Here is a 19,652-nt window from a genome sequence, read left to right as displayed (position 1 = left end):
AAACTAAGGGAGCAAAGCAATTTGACACACATTTACTGAGCACCAACTATGTGCAAAGTAGAACGCTAAGCTTTACTGGAGACCCAAAGATGACAGAGGTCCTCAAGATGCTTACAATTCAGTTTTGGCAAATGACTCTAATAGGAGGCTTCCAGGTCAGTGATAAAGGAGGAACCATAGCGCCACTTCAGAACAAAGACACTTCTATGATTTGGCTCTTCTTCATGCATGGCCAGTGCCAATGACCTGTACTCAACCGCTACTGTCTCTTGACTTCCAGATCCCATCCCCAGCCTCCCAGACTACAGTGCCACTTGGTTCAACCTCACCTCACAGCTCTGACCCAGGTGCTGCCAGCACTACATGACAGCCTAGAACATGGGAGAATGTGACTAGACTCCCGCAGATACAGACAACCTGAGAACCGTCTGTCTACTCACTGGCCAGCCCCACTTCCTCCTCCAAGACTGCATGCTTCTCTGGGGTTAGTTACAACCTCTAGGCTTCAGGACTCAGCCCTAGTCCTCAACTCCAATTTCTGGACTTCCCCTCTTACTGAATGGCCTGCTCTTAGCTCCACGCACCCTCAGAGTAATAGCCCCTTCTGGCACTGTCTGACGCAGAGACAGGAGGCAACTTTCACTGACTGCTACTGACTGCCTGGAACCCTGTACTGAGAAAGATGCTGAGGCCACATCCAGACTCAGTGGGGAAAAAGCACCATGATGTCACTGAGGTGGGAAAAGATACATGTTATGAATTTGCCATCTGGTTTTAGGATCTTTACAAACATAGGTCCTCCCCCTCCTTGATTCCAGAGACCTAATTCTCTCTTCCACAACAGTAACATCCTAGACCTCTTAGACCTCTTCATCACAAAGTATTTTCCAACTTCCAATGCAGTATTCCTTCATTCTTCTCACTCCTCCACCTCCCCTACCTTCCATTCCATCCTTATAAGGACCTTTAAACATGAAGCCCTTCTACCTCACCCCTTAAAGTCTCTTCCTTGTTTCACTGGACTCCCTCCTCTAGACTCTGTAGTCAATAGTTAAAACTTGTTTGCTCAGACTTCCCAGATTTAAGCACCAACTCTGGATCGTTACCATCGTCTATTTAAGACCAGCATGCTCGAGGAAGACTCAGAAGTATTAACACAGGTATGTTAGTTCATTTCAACTGCTATAACAAAATACCATAATCTGGGTACCTTGTAAACAACAGAAATTTATTTCTCACAGCTCTGGAGGCTGGAAGTCTGAGACCAAAGTACCAGCTTTGGTACTGGTGAGATAAAGCTTCCTGGTTGATAAAAGGCCATCTTTTTGCTATAACTTCGCATGGCGGAAGGGGCTAGGGAGCTCTGTAGGGTCTCTTTTATAAAAGAGACTAATCCCATTCATGAGGGCCCCACCCTCATGACCTGAGCACCCCCAAAGCCTCCTCTTAATTCCATCACTTCAGGGGTCAGAAGTTTAACATATGAATTTTGCGGAGGGGACACAAATATTCAGGCCGGAGCACCGGTCAAACATAGATTCATGTTGCTCAACTTCGTTTATAGCTTTAATCCTGACAATTCATTCTTTTGTTCATCTCATGGATCCCACACACAATCCAAGAACAATTTTCCCACGTCTTCTTTAGTCTTTTCAAACTGCAAATGCCACCATCTCTTTGTGTACCATAGGGAGCTCCTTTACATATACCATACTCGGCTTCACTTCAACATTACACTAACCAATATCCTATACAAGTAAGACAGAGCACAGTGGTTAAGACCACATGTGTTAGAGCCAACTGGCTTAAGTTTAAATCATAATTCTGACCTTACTGGCTGGGTAACCCTGGACCAATTACTTAACCCAAGTCTCAGTCTTATCATCTTTAAAACGGGCTATATTAGCACCTACCTCATTGTACTATTGTGAGGAAGAAATGAGTAACTCTCAGAACGATGCCTGACACATCTTAAGTATTCAATAGATGTTTCCTATTTTAGCTTCTGGTCTCAAAAGAAGCAGCTTCTTGCCTCCTTGTTAAAGCTAACCCTTCCACCTTCACTCTGTACCTAATTCTTTCCCTCTTCTTCAGAATCGCTTCCTCTATAACATCTGAAAATTACCTCTCTATGGATCTCTTTTCCTCTTGTCTCCTAATATCCTAAGGTTTGTTTTGTCTATTCAAAATTATTCACTTGAACCTACGTCTTCTAAGGCTCAATCTGTCTCCTTCCTTCAGATTCCAGATTCTTCTAATGCCTCTACTTTCTGTCCCGCACAATCTGGCCTCTGATTGTTGCTGACCTCCCCTCACATCATCTCACATTTCTTCTCTCACTCCAGCCAAAAGCCTCTCATGGGTTTTGAACAAGCCGAGCACTTTCTGGCCTCAAGGACTCTGAAGCTGCTGTATCCTAGGTTTGGAACATCTGCCCCCAGCTCCACTGATGTATTCAACTCCCTCAGCTTTTCACCTCAAAGGTGCCATCCTCAGTGAGGCCTTCATCCCTCAGCACTCAGTTAAAGGGCCCCCCTCAGTCCCTCTCTATCTTACAACATTGTTTTATTTCGTTCAAAGAACTGCTCCTTGAAGACAGAGACCTGAATGTCTCTCTCCCTTCGTATTCCCAGTGGCTGGCTCTATAAGTATTTGTCGAATGTATGCACCAAGGACTAAGCTAGAATCGTGGAAACACCAGGTGAATCAGACAGACCCTGTCAACAGTTTACAGCCCAGTGACAGCCCTCCTTTCTCTCTTCACAAGTCCCACTTTCTCTTTTACCACAGTCGCCCTCATTTGAGTCCCCATCACCTCACATCATGATGACCGCAGAGCCTTCTCATTTCCATCCCTTCAATTCTTTCCATCTACCAATCCACCCCACGTACTGTTAGGGCCTGAGGGGACCCAATAAATAGCATCACTTTTTTTCACCCAAGTTCTAAACCAACTGAGATTGACAGAGGGTAGTCAGACGCATAGAAATCAAAACATGAGCCAGCTGGAGGACACAGCTTAGGTGTGTAGCACCCCAGAATTCCACAGACTCACCATTGAGTCACCCGCAGCACTGGATCAGCACAGGCTCCCCTCCCAGGGACCACCCATGAAAGGCTGGTGGGTGGTGGAGCAGGCCTAGAGGAGCGGACCAGAATCAGTGCTTCCTGTAGAGGCTGAGTTACACATGCCTGGTTCCTCTCCTCAAGTTGCCCATAAGTTACTCCTCCCCAGGGGTGAAGTGTGCAAAGGGAGGGAGAGAGGCCAAGGGGGCCATTCTAACTGATGAATCTTTACATGGACACAAAAGCTATAGGGAAGGAGATTCCCTGCAACCCGCCCCCCACTACCCTTGGCCACTGCCAGCTTCCAGACTTTCTGTAAATTATCCTTTTAATCTTGACTCTCAAGAAATTTTCAAGTGCTTCTTGCCAAACATATCATGTTAATTCTCTCTGTCTGGCTTTGAAGGTCCTCCATAATCTCAGCCCACTGCTCTACAAAATGTAGTCCTGTTCTGGCTTAGCCTCTGACCACCCCACACAAAGCCTGTGTTCATCTCCACCTCGGCTGTGTGCTCAACCCTCAGTGCTCAGCTGGAACATCCTTTCCTCAGTGAAGACTTCTCTGACATTCTAGACCACAATCAAGTCTCTTTTCTTTACATTTCTGGTTAATAAAACAGTTTTCCAAGTCTATTTGCTTCATGTTATTATTCAACTGTGTTTAAGCCAGAGACTAGGGGGAAATTAACCAAATTTAGGTCCTTGTTCTCATTAGAGGGCATGAGGGAAGTGAAATTAACAGTATGCACATCAATCATGACACTGCCACAAATGTCCATAGCAAAGAACATGAAGCGAATGATGCTACAGGAACCAAAGAGGGGCTGTGTTTTGTACATTTTCAATATGGTATATAAGCCCTCACACAGTGCTGGCCACAGTAGTGCTCACAGATATTTGTTAACTTATTCTGGTAGAAATGAACTAGGCTCAAGTGATATCTCTTCTGTGAGTTACTTTGGAGATCTTTCTTTATGGGTAAAAGAGAATATCCCATGTGTTTTCCCTTCATTAACCTAGGGGAAAAGACATATCTGTGCAGGCTCTAGAAGAAAGAGATCCATAACATATCTAGCTATGTATTAGCTAGACACACCAGCTGGGGATCTTTTCCATCTAAGTTCTTTGTGCTATGAGCAACAGTGATAGTGCATAAGTCAACACAGACCTGGTCAATTTCACTTCTCAAGTGTGAACCTGACCAGGAGATCACAGACCCAACCTCTTAAGTTCAGAGGTTTTCTGCCTTCTGTGACAAGGGTAATTTCTAGTGCTTATAGAACTTGTTGACCCAGAAAACATTTCCAAACATCAACTTTCAAATGATGCTCACTCTTGGCCATCGTGAGCTTCTCATTCTGTTTCGTTAATCTATACGAATTAAGTATAAGAGAATCTCTCATACTTAGGCCACCAGATTTTAAGATAAGTGGCATTCCATTGCTATATCTTTGGGTAACACAGAATCGTAGAAACTTAGAGCCAGAAGGGACCAGAAATCTCTTCAGCCCAGCCCTATCTGAAGTAGAACCTGTCAGGGGCCTCTAGCCTATCAACTGTCTCCCCCTTATTTACCAACGGAACCCTAATTTTGTTCAGTTGTGGAGATGGCCTCTCCCCTGCCCCACAAAAAGAATCATGATTTGTTTAACCCAATCAGTAACCACATTTTCCTTTGCCGGAGATTGCTTTAGGGGAAGGCACGCAACCCAGTTCTGGCTGCAGACGAGGTGCTTTTCGGGTCCTCTGGGAAGAGACCCAGAGGAAGTGCCCTGCTTTCCCTTCCTGACTTTGGCGGACGACATATATCCTTGGGACTGCTGTAGCCATCTTGCATAACTGAGGGAGAGAAGAGACACTACCAATATACTGAGGATAGCAGAGGAAAAAGATGAAAAGTGCCTGGATCTTGATGACCCTGGGGCCACCAGAGGTAGGTGTCCTTAAGTGTTCACTGCATACAGTGTTTGATGTTCACTAAGTGTCCAATAGCTATCTGTTAGATACGTGAAAAAATAAGATGATAAATGGCCTCACTGTTTATGTCACTTTCAGCTGAGTTTCTATTACTTGCTTCTAAACACATTCTAACTGATTTAACAGATTTGGAAAGAGGTTCCAGGAAACAAAGTGACTTGGCCAAGGTTATACCACAGAGTGTGCAAGTTGAGAGTGGAACTCCAACCCCCAGACTTTCAATCTAGATGACACTGTGCTTTACCTGTGGTGGAGGGGATGAGGCCTAAGCTTCCTCAGACCTGAGAGGCAGCATTAGAGCGTGGTTAGGTGTGGCCTCCAGAATGGGCTTGGCTTGGGGTCCTAGCTCCACCACATACTAGCCAGGTGGCCTTGGGTGAGGTTACCTTCTCTAAGGCTTGGCTTCCTCCTTTGTAAAATCAGCAAAATATTAATCTCTTAGTCTAACATATGAAACTATTATTAATATTAAATAAGATAATGGATGAATATTCCTTAGCACAGGTCTGGGCATAAAGTTAACTCTCATTAAGTGATAGCTCTTATTGACAGTATTAATACTAATAACATTCATTCAACTTGACTCAAGCTTTAGGTAAGGAAAAATGAAAGAAAGGCCATTTTCATTCTGGAAACAAACAAATAAAACAGTGCTGTCCTGATTTTCCAAGCACCAATACATAGAGTCCAACCAAACACCTTGCATATGCTCATACCTGATAATGATAGAAAGTTGTCTACAATACAATTCATTTTATCAAAGAACTGCCAACCTAGTGTGGGAGATGAATGTACAAGCAATTACCTATAATGTGCGGCAGAATAAAATGTGCTATGGAAACATAAAATAAGAGAAAAAAAATAATTTTAATTTAAAAGAAACACAAGAAACAGAGAACAAACCAGTGGTTATCAGAGGGGAAAGGGGTCAGAGGAGGAGCAAGATAGGTGAATTAGAAGGATTAGGAGGTACGGACTACCACGTATAAAATAAATAATTTACAAGAATGTGATGCATGGTACAGGAGATACAGCCAATGTTTTATGATAACTTTATGCAGAGTATAATCTATAAAAATAGAAAATAGGTATGTTGTGTACCTCAAGTTAATACAATATTGTAAGTTACTTATACTTCAATTTTTTTTTAATGGGAAAATATGGAAAGGTCTTAGGGATGATGTGGCATTTGAACTGGTCCTTGAAAGAAAATGGAGGATTCTGAAAAGTGAAGAAGACAGAGAAGGTATTGTGGGTGAAGAGACATCACGAGCAAAGTCCCAGGAGCTTGAACGCACACGGCACATTCAAAACTAGCACACAGATGGGGTGAAGAAAGGTGCAGGTGATAAGCTTGGAAAGATGGGAAAGATGCTTTAAAAAATTTACACTTGATTTTGTAAACAATGGGGAACATGATTCATTTTTGAGAACAGAGTAGCACGAAAAGATCTGTGTTTTAAGAAAGTAACTCTAGCAGTTTGTGAAATTAGTAACTATAGTTCTCCTTAGCCAAGAAAGATAAAATACATTAACAGAACAACCGCATAAAAATGCCAGACATTTCATTTTCAGAGTTCCCATATACATTTGTTAGGAATCAGGATGCGGGCTGGCAATGAGGCATGTTGGGTTTCCGAAAAATATAACCAATGGAAACTATACAACCATATAAAATCAACTTTCTGTGACCTATTTTAGCAACTTCTTTGCACTGACTAATCTTGCTGAAGAGTGAATCATAAATTCAGCAGAGCCCATGTCCTGGTGACCTCACTTGTTCTAAGCCCGTAGGAATATTCCCACCTCTACTGGCTCCAAGTCTTTTGAGAAACATCATAATTGAAAAAGCAGTCATTTTAGTATAAGTCCCAAATTTGGCTTTCTTTTTCTTTTTTTTTTTTTTTTCTCTAGTGAAAGATGGGGAAAAAGGGAATCAAAACAGAGTAACATAGAACTCCAGATAAAGAAACCATACTGCCATGGTTTTTCTAGCCCTACAGAAAAACTCTGCTTGAGACCTTCTCCTAAAGTACTCAGCACAAGAAAAACAGGCAGAGGGATGGTACCAGGTCACCAGAGAGTGAAACCGACTGAAACAAAAGCCCAGCTGACCACTGCCCTTGCCAAGCAGATGAAAATGTGAACACAGGGAGGGAAAAGTCAGTCAGATTCGGGCAGTCTGCTGAGTTTCAGAGCTCCATAGCTAATGCCAAGGAGTTCTTCTAAAACTTTTTTATTTGAAAAATTGCAACAGCAGTTCATCCAGAAGTAGAGTCACAAGGCACGTGGAAATGCTTCTGTGTTACCTAATTTCAACCATACATATATTCCCATCATGACCTTCCATTACCTCTCTGACTATAGTAATTGGCTCCCACACAACCGTAAGTCAAGGTCAGTTCAACAACATCCTAGAATAATATCATTTTAGAGTTAGGAAAGATTATAGAGATAATTTAACCTGCTTCACGAGTTTACAAACCAAAGGCAGTAGACAAGTATCTTCCAAACCTACATGGTGAGTTGGGGTAGAGCTACGATACAATGTTTGCAAGTCCTTGCTGACTGTTCTCTCCATATAGCCTCACCTTCCTCTACCGTGTGTATATACTTAGAGGGATGAGAGAGAGAGAGAGAGAGTGTGTGTGTATATAGCTATTTTTCATATTGATAACATATCTAGTGTCCACACGTTCTTATGGCGTTCTATGTTCTTACCTTAATATATGTTTATATTGGATTGTAATTCTATGGTGTTAGGACCCCGTCTTTTTTATCCCACGGGAAATTCCCTGCTGCCTCTGGCTGTATCATTACTTAGTGAACAAGAACAGGGTAACAGCGGTGCAAAGGGGGAAAGGGTTAAGACAGATACTAGTCAGGAGCATGCCTGTACAGAATGAAGATTAGGACTAAAAAGGAGCCATTCTGGTTGCGGGATCAGGTCCTCCCTCAGGGCTAGTTCCCAGTCACACCTCGCTACAGCTGCCTAGGGCATGGCAGACCCTGGGATGGCAGAAGCCAGGGAGCTGGTGCTGACGAAGCTTCGGTCTCCACCACCTACCTTGAGGTTCTCTAGAAATAGCTGCCTTTGAAATGAGGTGATGACTGTGTTATTTAATGGATGGGTACATCCTTTCATAACGTATACATATATCAAATCATCATGATGTACGCCTAAAATGTCGTACAATTTTGTCAATTATACTTCAATAAAGCTGAAAAAAAGAACTGCTGTTGCCATCTCACCTTAGATCTATTCCTTCCCCATCAGTTTATGACCTAACCCTTTTGCTATGACTATTCTATCCTCAGGTAATGCAGGTAGTCTTAACTACATTGGATTCAAGCTATACTCCATCCACCTAGTAGGAACCACTTGCAGTACCCTAGCACTCAGCATAGTCTGTTTTCCTGAGGCAATGACATCTCTAGAATGCATTCACAGGCTTCTGAGTAAGACTGAAAAAGGAAGCCAAAGATGGGGCAAAACTCTGAAGCCTTCTTTCCGTGGTCACAAACCCAGAGGGGTCGGTTCACTTATGCTTTTCTGTATGGATAACATTCAAGAGTGTGAAAGGCAAAGTTACAGTCTTCCTTTTGCAGATTCGTTGGTCCTCTAAAGGACTGTGACCAGCTCTGCACTGTTCACGTAGTAAATGTGTTAAAGGCAGGAAACAATCCTTGCTTAGCTAGACTGCTTGGGTGGGTCTCAGTTTTCCTAACCAGTGATTCCCTGAGGGAGTAATTTTAGTTGATGAACATTATCACCCAGGTCTGTTTCCTCCACACCACTTCCTACCCTTTACTCCCACAGGGACTGATTGCCAACAAGCCTTCTATAGTGGAGGGTTCCGGAGACTGAGAACTACTGGCTTCCAAAGTTAGGGGTCCAGCTCCAGCTTAGGGGTTAAGAGCATGGAGTCTGAAGAAAGAGTGCCCGGGTCCAAATCGAGGATCCACTTTTTACTCGCTGGGGGACTGTAAGCACGTTACTTAAGCTCTCTGTACCTCAGTGGCCTCATCCTTAAAAAGGGCGCAATAAAAATACCTATATCACAGGAGGGTTATAGGAATTAAATAAGCTGCTATCTGCACAGCACTGAAAATAGTGAACAAAGTAAGTGTTTGCTGCTGTTATTGTTATTTTTTCCCTTCTCTTTCCACCTGGGCTCTCTCACTTACCCTGAGGATGAACACACCAGGTGCTCGGATGTTGGCTTTGATAGTAACAAGTAGGCTGTTAATCTCTTTGATGTATTCTGCTCTCATATATAGCAAAAACCTAGGAAAGAAGTGATCTTCAAATCCAAAGCAATAGCCTTCTGTAAAGAAACACTATGAGGGAACGGGGAAAAGTTGAGGAGTGATGCAAAAAATTACCTCACGTGACTGCCAACTTCAGAAAGACTGACGGGCACACCACAATTATCTCCCCAGGCTTTGTGCTCACCAAACAGCAGTCAGATTCCTCTACAAAGGGTAATCGTAACCATGCCTGTGTGACCCTGGCATCTGAGATGGTGTCTGGAGACTCCTCCAAGGCCAGGGCACCATTCTTCCAACACCAGGGGCTACTTTACAAGCCGTATCTGTTTGATTCTCTCTTATCACAAGGATAGTGCACAGCAGCCTTTGAGATGAAAGCAAATCTTCATTTCCTGCTGCTAAAGAACTTCACAGAGAGGATGTGCAAGGTATGAGATGCTAGATGATGGTGCGAGGCCCTCGGAAAAGAGGGTGGAGTTGTTCTTTTTCCAGAAGGACATAAACCGGCTAAAGAACTAATGTTCTTAATGTATCAGCTTGATTTCGATCAGAAATACATGCATCTCACCTGTAAGAAAATGTTTTCAGGATGTATTATGTTCAGGGCACTATATTAGGCACTGAGGATAATGCAATGCATAAGAAACAATCCCTTCCTCAGTGACCATAAACTCTGGCGTAGAAGACAGTAAACAGTTGATGACAAATCAGTATGAGAGAGGGAATGGATGGTTTATTTCCCATTAACAAACCAGTTAACAGCTATGAGAAAGTACAATGCAGGAAGGCCAATTCAAGAAATATTTATTACGAGGCCATTTTATGAAACTGACTATGCCAGGGAAAACTAGGAGTGATTGGTAGTATCACTTTGCTTCTCATGGATGACTTCCAAATTCAATTGTAATAGTAATAATAATATTATTAAATGTTTAAGACCTCTATTAAGTGTTTACTGTGTGCCAAACATGGTTCTCAGAAGCACTTTAGATCTTTTAACCCATTTAATGCTCACAAGATATTGAGGTAAGTACTACTATTATCCCACACTTTATGGCCCCCCCCCAAAAAAATTAAGGTTCAGAGAGATTAAGAAACCTGCCCTATATTACACAGCTAGTAAGTACTGAAACAAGGAATGAAATTCTAACAGTCTAGGTTTATAGTCATTGTTTTAACCAATATGCTACTTTGTCTGACAAGAAGGCCTTCTTCAGACAGGCTTGCCCATTAGCCAAACAACTCCTACTACACCCCAGCTACCCACTGCCCTCAATATGCCAAAATCTGGTTTGCTTTATACCCAAAGCATCATTTATCCTCAGTAAGGCTCACAAGCCTAGTTAATCATTGCCAAACGAGGCAGAAGACACAGAGGCCCTACCTAATGAAGAAGACCCTTGGGCTTCTCATTATGGAAGGAAAGGGAGGGAATGAGGGTGGCAGAAGAGGAGGAAGCGGCGGTCGAGGAGGAGAAGAACTGCTCCTGGTTTAAGTCTTTAAGCTACTCAGGGGCCTCAGAAAAAGGATCCAGAAAAAAATAAAAATCAACTGGAGAAAACACAAGACTAAAAAGTAATAAAGCCCATAAGTGAGAGAGTGACAGGGCTAGACACAAACCCTGATAGCCTTTCCCCGTCTGCCTGTGGTGTCAGGAAAGGGCTTTACAGTGAGGAAAGGGTTCCTGTGCATTTCTTCTGTTTGTTTTCTTACTAAAACTCTGTGCCATGCCCTGAGAGGGTTGCACCCCGCAGTGTGTAACGTGTCTTCTGTATCTGTAGCCTCTAGCAACTGGCATCTTTTGAACAAATCCACTTTGGCATGGGGACACTCAGAACGCAGTGACAAACTGACCCCAAAGCAGACACTATTTGAGCACGCCCCTGTAGAACACTTGTTTGCAACTTGCTGACCTCCACTGAAGCACGTGTGTATGCGGGCGTGTGCACACGCACATACACACACTCACAGGGCTGAGCCCTGGTGACTCTGGACACTCTACTCCCCTCCCAAAAGCCATTTGATCCTAGGAGAAGACCCCGCTGGCCAAACTACAAAGATCTGGAGGGCCCTGGGTGGACCCCAGAGACACACTCTTTGCTGAAAACCAGGTGCACTGCCGTGCCATTGCTGGGGTCCCAAGCGCTGCCCTTCACCCCAGAGCCGAGGTGGCCCTTCAGGCAGGCGGCGGTGGCCTCGGGTGTTTGCCTCCCCGCTGCAGTCAGCTCCTGGGCTCTGCAGGGTGGGCTCCAAGGCCACAGGGCCACCTTTCTTCCCTGACGCGCTCTTCCACAAACACTGGATCTGCTGAGCCTGGGGGGAGGGGCAGAGAGAAGCCCCCAGCCAGCAAGTGTGCACAGCGCACAGAGGGGAGGCGTGTGCAGGACGGAGGTGCGCCTCGGTTTACAACATGGCTGCAGCGCCCGCACTTCCCTGTCTCAGGTGTGACGTTGATTTATTGTTGCTGAGTAACTTCTCGTGGTAGAAACGGAATTTCTTTTAATATATTACATATGTATGTACACACTCGTGTGAAATATATGTACTTTGAGGGGATCTATTTATGTTCCATGGGGAGTCATTCTTTCCCATCAGGAATCTCACCTGCTGCTTTGTGTATCTGGTCAGATTCCTGGCACGTTTTGTTTCCTGTTGTTTAGTAAAGGTGCTCTTCCTGGGATGCACACACACAAAAACACCAAGTCGCCCTCCTCAAAGGAGACCCATTTGACTACATTTTATTTCTTCTGAGGAGCCCTTAGCCTATCACTAACCCTTGTTAATTTTTAGAACAGCTAGAGTGGAGGATGTGAGGATGACGGGCCCTGTCTGGACACCGAATATGAAGAGCCTGTGGGACACTCCAGCAGAGGTGTTCACCAAAGAGCCGGATACGCGAGTCTGAAGCTCAAGGGAGAGACCTGGCCTGACCGCGATCTCCTGGGTCCTCAGCTACAGCTCTGGCCAAGATACCATACCGCCTCCCTCTGCTTTTGGCATATGCCTTCAGGAGAGACAATAAGCCTTTCTTCAGTTTGGACGGCTACTTTCAAAGGTTCTAAAGTGAACTTCACTCAGAGATCTTGGCTGATCTTGACTCTGCACGTGGGTGTTGCCACTTCCTCGCCTCTCCCAAATGCTGTGACAATTACAGTCGGCAGAGCGGGTGACCAGCCATGAACCTAGAGCTCCTCTCCACCCCCAGCCCAAGTGTGGGCAGCCCACGGGCCCTGCTTGCCCCTGCCCTTTACCTAGTGAGCAACAGGAACAAGATTTCTCTGTCCTGCTCTCCAGAGTATGCCAGACGGAGCAGGTGTCAGACACTTGGCAGGCCATTTCCCCAACCTTATTAATTCCAGATAGGATGCGTATCCCGTGGATGACCAAAAGGGGGCCAGGTTATATTATATCAATACTTGCAAAGGCCACTGGTTACAGTTTAGCTTTCAAAATACCACTCAGTACTTATATTTCAACATAATACTCAAACTTTTTAAATTGAGAATTAAAAAGTAATAATCATGGTCTGTCATATCCTCAAGAGAGAAGCTAAGGAAGGTTCTTTCTTTAGCTTCCTTTAGAGAACATGAGGAAGGCTGGTTCTTGCATTTACAATCCAAACAAGATTGGAAAAAATAAAATTGGAAATACGACATCCTCTTAACTTGGTTTATGCCAGGGATTTAGAATGGTTACAGTGGTTTAGTGATTAAAAAAAAAAGAAATCTATGTGAACTCCAAGAAACCAAACAAAAACTGAGGTTGTTTGCTAATCAATGAGTACAACTGTTTGTACGTGAGCCCAAGGCAAAGGTCTCATTCTGCCAGGCACTGAGGTCGCAGCAACTTGTTCATCCCCTAATGTCTAGCCAGTTACCAAGCCCTGTGCTTTATAATGTCCTTTTCTTTTTTACTCCCGTGATCACCATTTGGCTAGATGTTACAGAGGACTGGTGAAAGTCTAGGAGAGAAGATAAGGAATTACAAGTCATGAATTTGAGTGGGGGGGAAAAGAGTATTTTAAAAGGATAGATTTGAACTGGGTGTGAAAATAATGTAGCACCTCATAGGCAGGAAGACTGCATCTCCTTAATGGACATACTATACCATATCCTTGCCTCGAGTTATACTTACAAACTAAATGTTATTAAAATTTAATGTAAAATAAGTAAATAAAATACAATGTTAAATGTATCAATGGAGTAGCAAGCAATGATAGAGATTGAAGAAACGCTAAAATAGCAGTTAAGTACATAAAATAGTCTCCCCAGTTAATTAAGCAGAAGCCATCTAAATTAAGAGGTTAAGCAGGGTAACTGAAGAATCATCAGTAAGAGGGCTTCCCTGGTGGTGCAGTGGTTGAGAGTCCGCCTGCCAATGCAGGGGACACGGGTTCGTGCCCCAGTCCGGGAGGATCCCACGTGCCGTGGAGCGGCTGGGCCCGTGGGCCATGGCTGCTGGGCCTGCGCGTCCGGAGCCTGTGCTCCGCAGCGGGAGAGCCCACAACAGTGAGAGGCCCACGTACCGCAAAAAAAAAAAAAAAAAAAAGAATCATCAGTAAGAAAAATGGATACCCTGTATAAATGAGGTTATGGTGAAGAAAAATGCTGGGGGAAACAGAGAGATGGTTTGTCATGTCTCACAGAAGAGGAAGTTCACGGGTGAGTACATATTCACGTGCATGTGTGTGTGTGTGTACGTATAAAGTACAAGGAAAAAAGAAATCAGGGCCCTGCACCATGAGGTCCTAACCAACCTCTCCAAACGTTTCCTCCCACGACCGCCATGAGATCCTTTGGTCTCCTCAAGGGTCAGCCTTGTCTCCTTGTCTCCCCCTTGGTCCACACCATAATCCTGACCGAGTGTCCTCCAACTGTGACTCTCTTTCTGCAACTTAGTGTCCTTAAAGGTCCAGCTCAAGTTCCATCATGTCTCACAAGCCCTTCCTGACAAGCCCAGCCCAGAGTGTCTTCCCCTTCCTCTATCCTCTGACAATTGCTGCCACTCACTCATTTTTTTAAAAAAATTCCAACAATATAAAGCAAAACAAAGTTCCCTCCCAGGCATTTCAGTTGAGCACCTCCTTTCTCTCACCACTGGGCGCCTTCCTGAGTCTTTGGGAGTGTCTGATCCCCTCAATCTAATGAGAAGTTCTTTAAGGCAGGGACTGTGTCTTCACACATCTTTTAATCCTTCATATCACAAGACTATGGCCAAGGTGTGAGCTGATCAACATCTACCAATGTGAATAAGTGGTATCATACAATGTTCAAAGGAAAGTACTACATTAATCATGAGAACATTCTGATTCTAACATACAAGATTAGGAAAGGAGAATTAACCGTAGTCATCTTTTCACTCAGTTCCTCCTAGGCGGAATAAGACTGTAGACTTCAGGTAAGGTAAGTGCAAAGGTAAATGGAAGAGGGGCTTAAGTAAGCAAAGCCAGACACGGACAATGGAGAGTAAGACTCTCATGAGGTAGATGCAAGAGAGACAAAGGAAAATCAACAATTATTTAATTGCAGTCAGATATAAAAACATACCCATATTTCCTTGAGCATCTTCTACCTTGTTTGATGAGGACAATAAAAAAGACGTCCTGGTGAAGTGAGGGCCCTGAAGAGATGGTTGTTGCTGCTGCTGCAGAGGCATGGTTTTGAGGACCACCCTCCAGTCCACCTGGCTAATATCTGACCTTGATCGAGCATGGCCGGGCTTAAAAGTAGAAGTTTCATCCAATAAATCATTCACAGAACGAGGTCTGTCCCTCCGACGCTGACAGATGTTGAAAAAATCAAAGGTTGAAGCTTCCTTTTGTTCCATCCAGGACAGATTATCTGGGGTTGTCCCTTTCTGGACCATAAACTGTTCTTTGGCAGGGAAGACATTTTGAGCTTTGGTTTCTAAGAACCTGGTCTTACAATGGTCCCAGATCATGCCTCCCTTGCCCAGGGAGGAGACATTTCTGATAGCACCATTGTCTATGTTACTGAGGACCTCATGCCCCACCAGTTCAGGAACTTCCTGAATCCCATAAACCTCTGCTTGCTGCACAGCCTTTTCTAGCTTACTATCAAAAGTAGTAAAGAAATCCTCAGTAACTTCCAGGGCTGGGCTGATATCATCCACTTCCAAAGCTTCCATGTCACAGGCTCCAAGAGGCCTAAGCCTCCTAAGCTTGTTCAGGAAAGGGCTTCATGAACATTCACCCGACAAAGAGAGGTAAAGTTTTGGGCAACAGAGTTCTGGAAACAACTGGAAGGAACTTTCATTCAGCTGCCCAGAGCAGGCCAAGCACAAGGGTGGTTGATGTTTTCCAGGACATTAAAAACATCTGCTAGATGATAACAGTCATCAACAAAGGTACTGGGAGACAAACATTCCTTTGAGATTATTCTTCAGTGAGACCTCTGTAAAGACAACAGGAAGTGCTTGTCAAGGCAATGTCACCACCATCTTTAATTTCCTGAAAGAAAATGAAAAGAACAACATTGGCACATAGTTCATTGTATTCTATATCATTGTATTCTATATACATAAATCTGCCCGCTTACTTCCTCATCTTTACATCTCTTCCATGGCAGTCATGCCCAAACGTGGACAACACCTACAGAGAAGTTCCACTGTCAAGAGTACACATCGCTGGGACTACCCTGGTGGCACAGTGGATAAGAATCCACTTGCCAATGCAGGCAACACGGGTTCGATCCCTGGTCCGGGAAGATCTCACATGCTGTGGAGCAACTAAGCCCGTGTGCCACAACTACTGAGCCTGCACTCCAGAGCCCACGTGCCACAACTACTGAAGCCCATGTGCCTAGAGCCTGTGCTCCGCAGCAAGAGAAGCCACCGCAAGGAGAAGCCCGTGCACCGCAATGAAGAGTAGCCCCTGCTCACTGCAACTACAGAAAGCCAGCGTGCAGCAACGAAGACCCAATGCAGTCAAAAAAATAAATAAAATTAAAAATCTTAAAAAAAAAAAAGAGTACATATCACTGCATTGTATTAGAACTTACACAGAGCAGGGTGGGACTCTTGATAAGGGGAATTAAGGTCAGCAGCTTTTACTCATACAGAGAAGCCTACGCGAGCAGCTGTGAAAAGACTGCCCCGGCAAATCTCTGTGATATTGACCTAAGAGAGTTAGCCAAAGAGACTAGGAATTCTGTGACTGCGCTTATATCGTAATCAGTCTGAAAGTCATAAATGCATGAGTCCTGTCACAAACCGTGAAAGCACTGATGGTTTGTCAGGCTCAAAGGTGCAAGGGGGAAGTAGAGAGGGAGAATGGCCCTTTTATTAACCTGAATGTTTTTGTGTTGTGTTTCCTAAGCTTAGATTATGTAATGCCTGATGATGACTCTGGACTTCACAATTCTTCCAGTCATCTTGCAAAAAGGCTTCAGGATCCAAACTCCCTGAGGCTTTGAGGATTGGCTTACGAGTAGGTCCAGCCTTGGGGCTGGGCAGAAAGAATCATAACACTAACCACACTGTCTGGGAAATGCTAGATCTCCAAGGCCAGGCCAAACGAGAACAGTGATGCTGTCCAATATGGTAGACACTAGCCATACATGGCTATTTAAATTTAAATTTATTGGGTTTCCCTGGTGGCGCAATGGTTAAGAAGCCACCTGACAATGCAGGGGACACGGGTTCGAGCCCTGGTCCGGGAAGATCCCACATGCCGTGGAGCAACTAAGCCTGTGCGCCACAACTACTGAGCCTGCGCTCCAAAGCCCATGAGCCACAACTACCGAACCCACATGCCACAACTACTGAAGCCTGCACGCTTAGAGCCCACACTCCGCAACAAGAGAAGCTACTGCAATGAGAAGCCTGCGCACCTCAATGAAGAGTAGCCCCTGCTCGCCACAACTAGAGAAAGCCCATGCACAGCAACGAAGACCCAACACTGCCAAAAAAATAAATAAATAAAATAAATAATTTTTTTTAAATTTAGAAAATAAATAAATAAATAAATTTAAACTGATTAAAAATCAAATAAGGTTCCTCAGTCACACTAGCCACACTTCATGTGCTCAACATACACCTTTGTATCTTTACCAAAAAAATGAACAAAGAAACAAAACAACTAGGTAAGCTTTGTTTTCCTTAACTACTTACAAGTAGGTAAAACTAGGCAATTAGCAACACCTTTGCAAGTTGCTGCAAAGGTACATAAATGTGCTTTCTTCTTTAAAACTGCAAAATTTCTGTGGTTGATTAAAATAATTTTTAGCACTTAGGTCATTAAATCATTACATTTAAATCAACAGCACCAATCTACATTGCTTAATGTGTGTAAGTAAAACTACTATATACAGCCCGTTATTTTAAATGTATCAAGAAGGTTTGCAGGTCACAGGAACTTGGTGGCTAACCTCTTATAAAGTGATAATGACTGTGAATTTGTCTACTTTTTACATTTTCATGTTTATTATGTTAGCATTCATGAAGCAAGGCACAGATTGATTTTTGGCGATAAGATCAGTTATAATATTTTTCTAGCTGCAAACATGGTTTTGTTTGCTGTGTCTATGCTAAGCCTTGAGTCTCTTGAATCCTATAGCAGAGTTTCACTACTTCTGTCATTTTGAAACTTGGAATTTTTCAGTTTTATCTTGTACACCAGACGCTAAGAAAAAGAAATACCTAATAAATCTAAAATTTCTAGTTCTTTATTTACTAAAATTTTAAATGAACATAATAAAATGTTTCCCATTTTATAGAAGAGGCACCAAGGTGCCGAGCACTAAGTTATTCACCTAAGATTCTATTATGAATGTTCCTTTTCTTACCTAGTTCTTAAAATTCAGTCTTTAATCATACTAGAGAGAGTAAATACCTTTAAACTGATTCTTTCCTTCTTTTTTTTTAAAATCAAAATGTCTAGGAATATACTCTTTGTGCTCCCTGCTTTGGTATTCACAGGCTGGCTAGGAGCATATAACCATTGACAGCCAGCACTGCTGGCTTGTGGAACACTCCATCACACTGCGTTCTAAGATTGTAGACTGTTAGACAAAGACGGGACCTTCGAGATCATCCTCTCAACCCCAACTTTCACAGAGGGGACACTGAGGCCCACAGAAAGTAAGATGTCCCAGGGACACTTCCCTATGCAATGCCTCATTTAATCCTCATTAAGGGCAGTAACAATTCAACTTGAGAACCATTTCAATGCTGTTTAACAAGGGATTCTGGAAACCACTCGTCTACCATCCATTAAGGTCACGATAGGTCCAAGATGCTGAAGACGGAAGGATGAATAAGATACAGTCCTTGCCCTAAAGAGGCTCACAGTCTATCATGATGAGCCTAAGAAAATAAGTCCAAAAAACTGCCTTGATAGGAGGATGGAAACAGATTTGGTGGGGGAAGGAGGGAGGGGTCACTTGCCAGCAAAGGTGAGGGAGAGATTAAGAAGGCCTTCAAAGGGAGGTGCCCTCTGAGTTGAGTCTAGAAAACTTAGAAGGTATTTGCCTGGATGGCTTGGAAGAAATTAGGAAGAGTAAATCACCTTTTGGTTAGCAAGGGATTTTCAAGTTTATTATACAAAATGACTTTCCATAGGCAGTGAAGTGAGCAATGCAGTGGAGAAATAGCAAGCAATCTAGGGGATCTAGAGTCAGAGCTAGGTCCAAATCCTAATTCTGTCTCACACTAGCTATGTAATTTGGGGTAAGATTTCCCTGAACCACCCCCCAAGTCCACCCCAAGTCCTCTGGGCTAATCTGTTCTTCCTATTCTAGGAATTTCACTGTTAGTGCTTTCCATCGCTTCTGTCTGGAACCTACACAGCTATTCTCTTTGCTTTCTGATGTAAATATGCATTTACCCTTCAAAACCATACTCTACTCTTCACTGTGTGCCCCAGCATTTCCATGCCACTCTTCTTCCCCTCATTCCTCCACTTAGTTACAAAGGCCTTTCAGTTCCTCCTTCAAGGTTTACCATTTTGATCTCCAGGCCTGCCCACGGGCTATTCCCATCGCTGGAGGGGTTACTCCCTCCTGGACTCTTTTGCCCATTGCATCAATGCCTAATCATCCTTCACGGTCCAATCTAACATCAAGTGACAGACCTGTATTCTCTAAAGAGAGCCACAGCAATAACTCCTATCCCACGTGCTTTTTGGCAATGAGAAGTTGCTACTTCCCCATCAAGAAGTGAGTTTATTTTTCCACTCCCATGAATCGGGGCAAAGCTTGTGATGTTTTGATCAGTAGAGTGTGGCTGTGCCCATTGGCAGTGCAGCCTTTGACTGGCCTGGTGGCTTCCTCTTCCTGTCTCTTGGAGCTCTAAGCTGATTATATAGAAAGTCCAGGCTA

The 19,652-nt window shown here is 43.7% G+C and overlaps 1 protein-coding gene across 11 annotated transcripts in view; it reads right to left on the bottom strand.

Annotated features, from left to right (window-relative positions):
- The window catches only part of PLEKHM3 (pleckstrin homology domain containing M3), a 217,240-nt gene that overhangs the window by 178,822 nt on the left and 18,766 nt on the right, over positions 1–19,652 (bottom strand). For all 11 annotated transcript variants that reach the window (XM_073807339.1, XM_073807337.1, XM_073807338.1 and 8 more), the window contains exon 2: positions 14,862–15,784. In XM_073807339.1, coding sequence (XP_073663440.1) covers positions 14,862–15,462 — 601 coding nt within the window. In that variant the 5' untranslated portion in view covers positions 15,463–15,784. The remainder of the gene's footprint in view (positions 1–14,861; positions 15,785–19,652) is intronic.

The sequence above is a fragment of the Tursiops truncatus genome, chromosome 7 (genome assembly GCF_011762595.2).
Source record: "Tursiops truncatus isolate mTurTru1 chromosome 7, mTurTru1.mat.Y, whole genome shotgun sequence".
NCBI classification, from domain to species: Eukaryota; Metazoa; Chordata; class Mammalia; order Artiodactyla; family Delphinidae; genus Tursiops; species Tursiops truncatus.
This window is presented reverse-complemented; position numbering and strand designations above follow the sequence as displayed.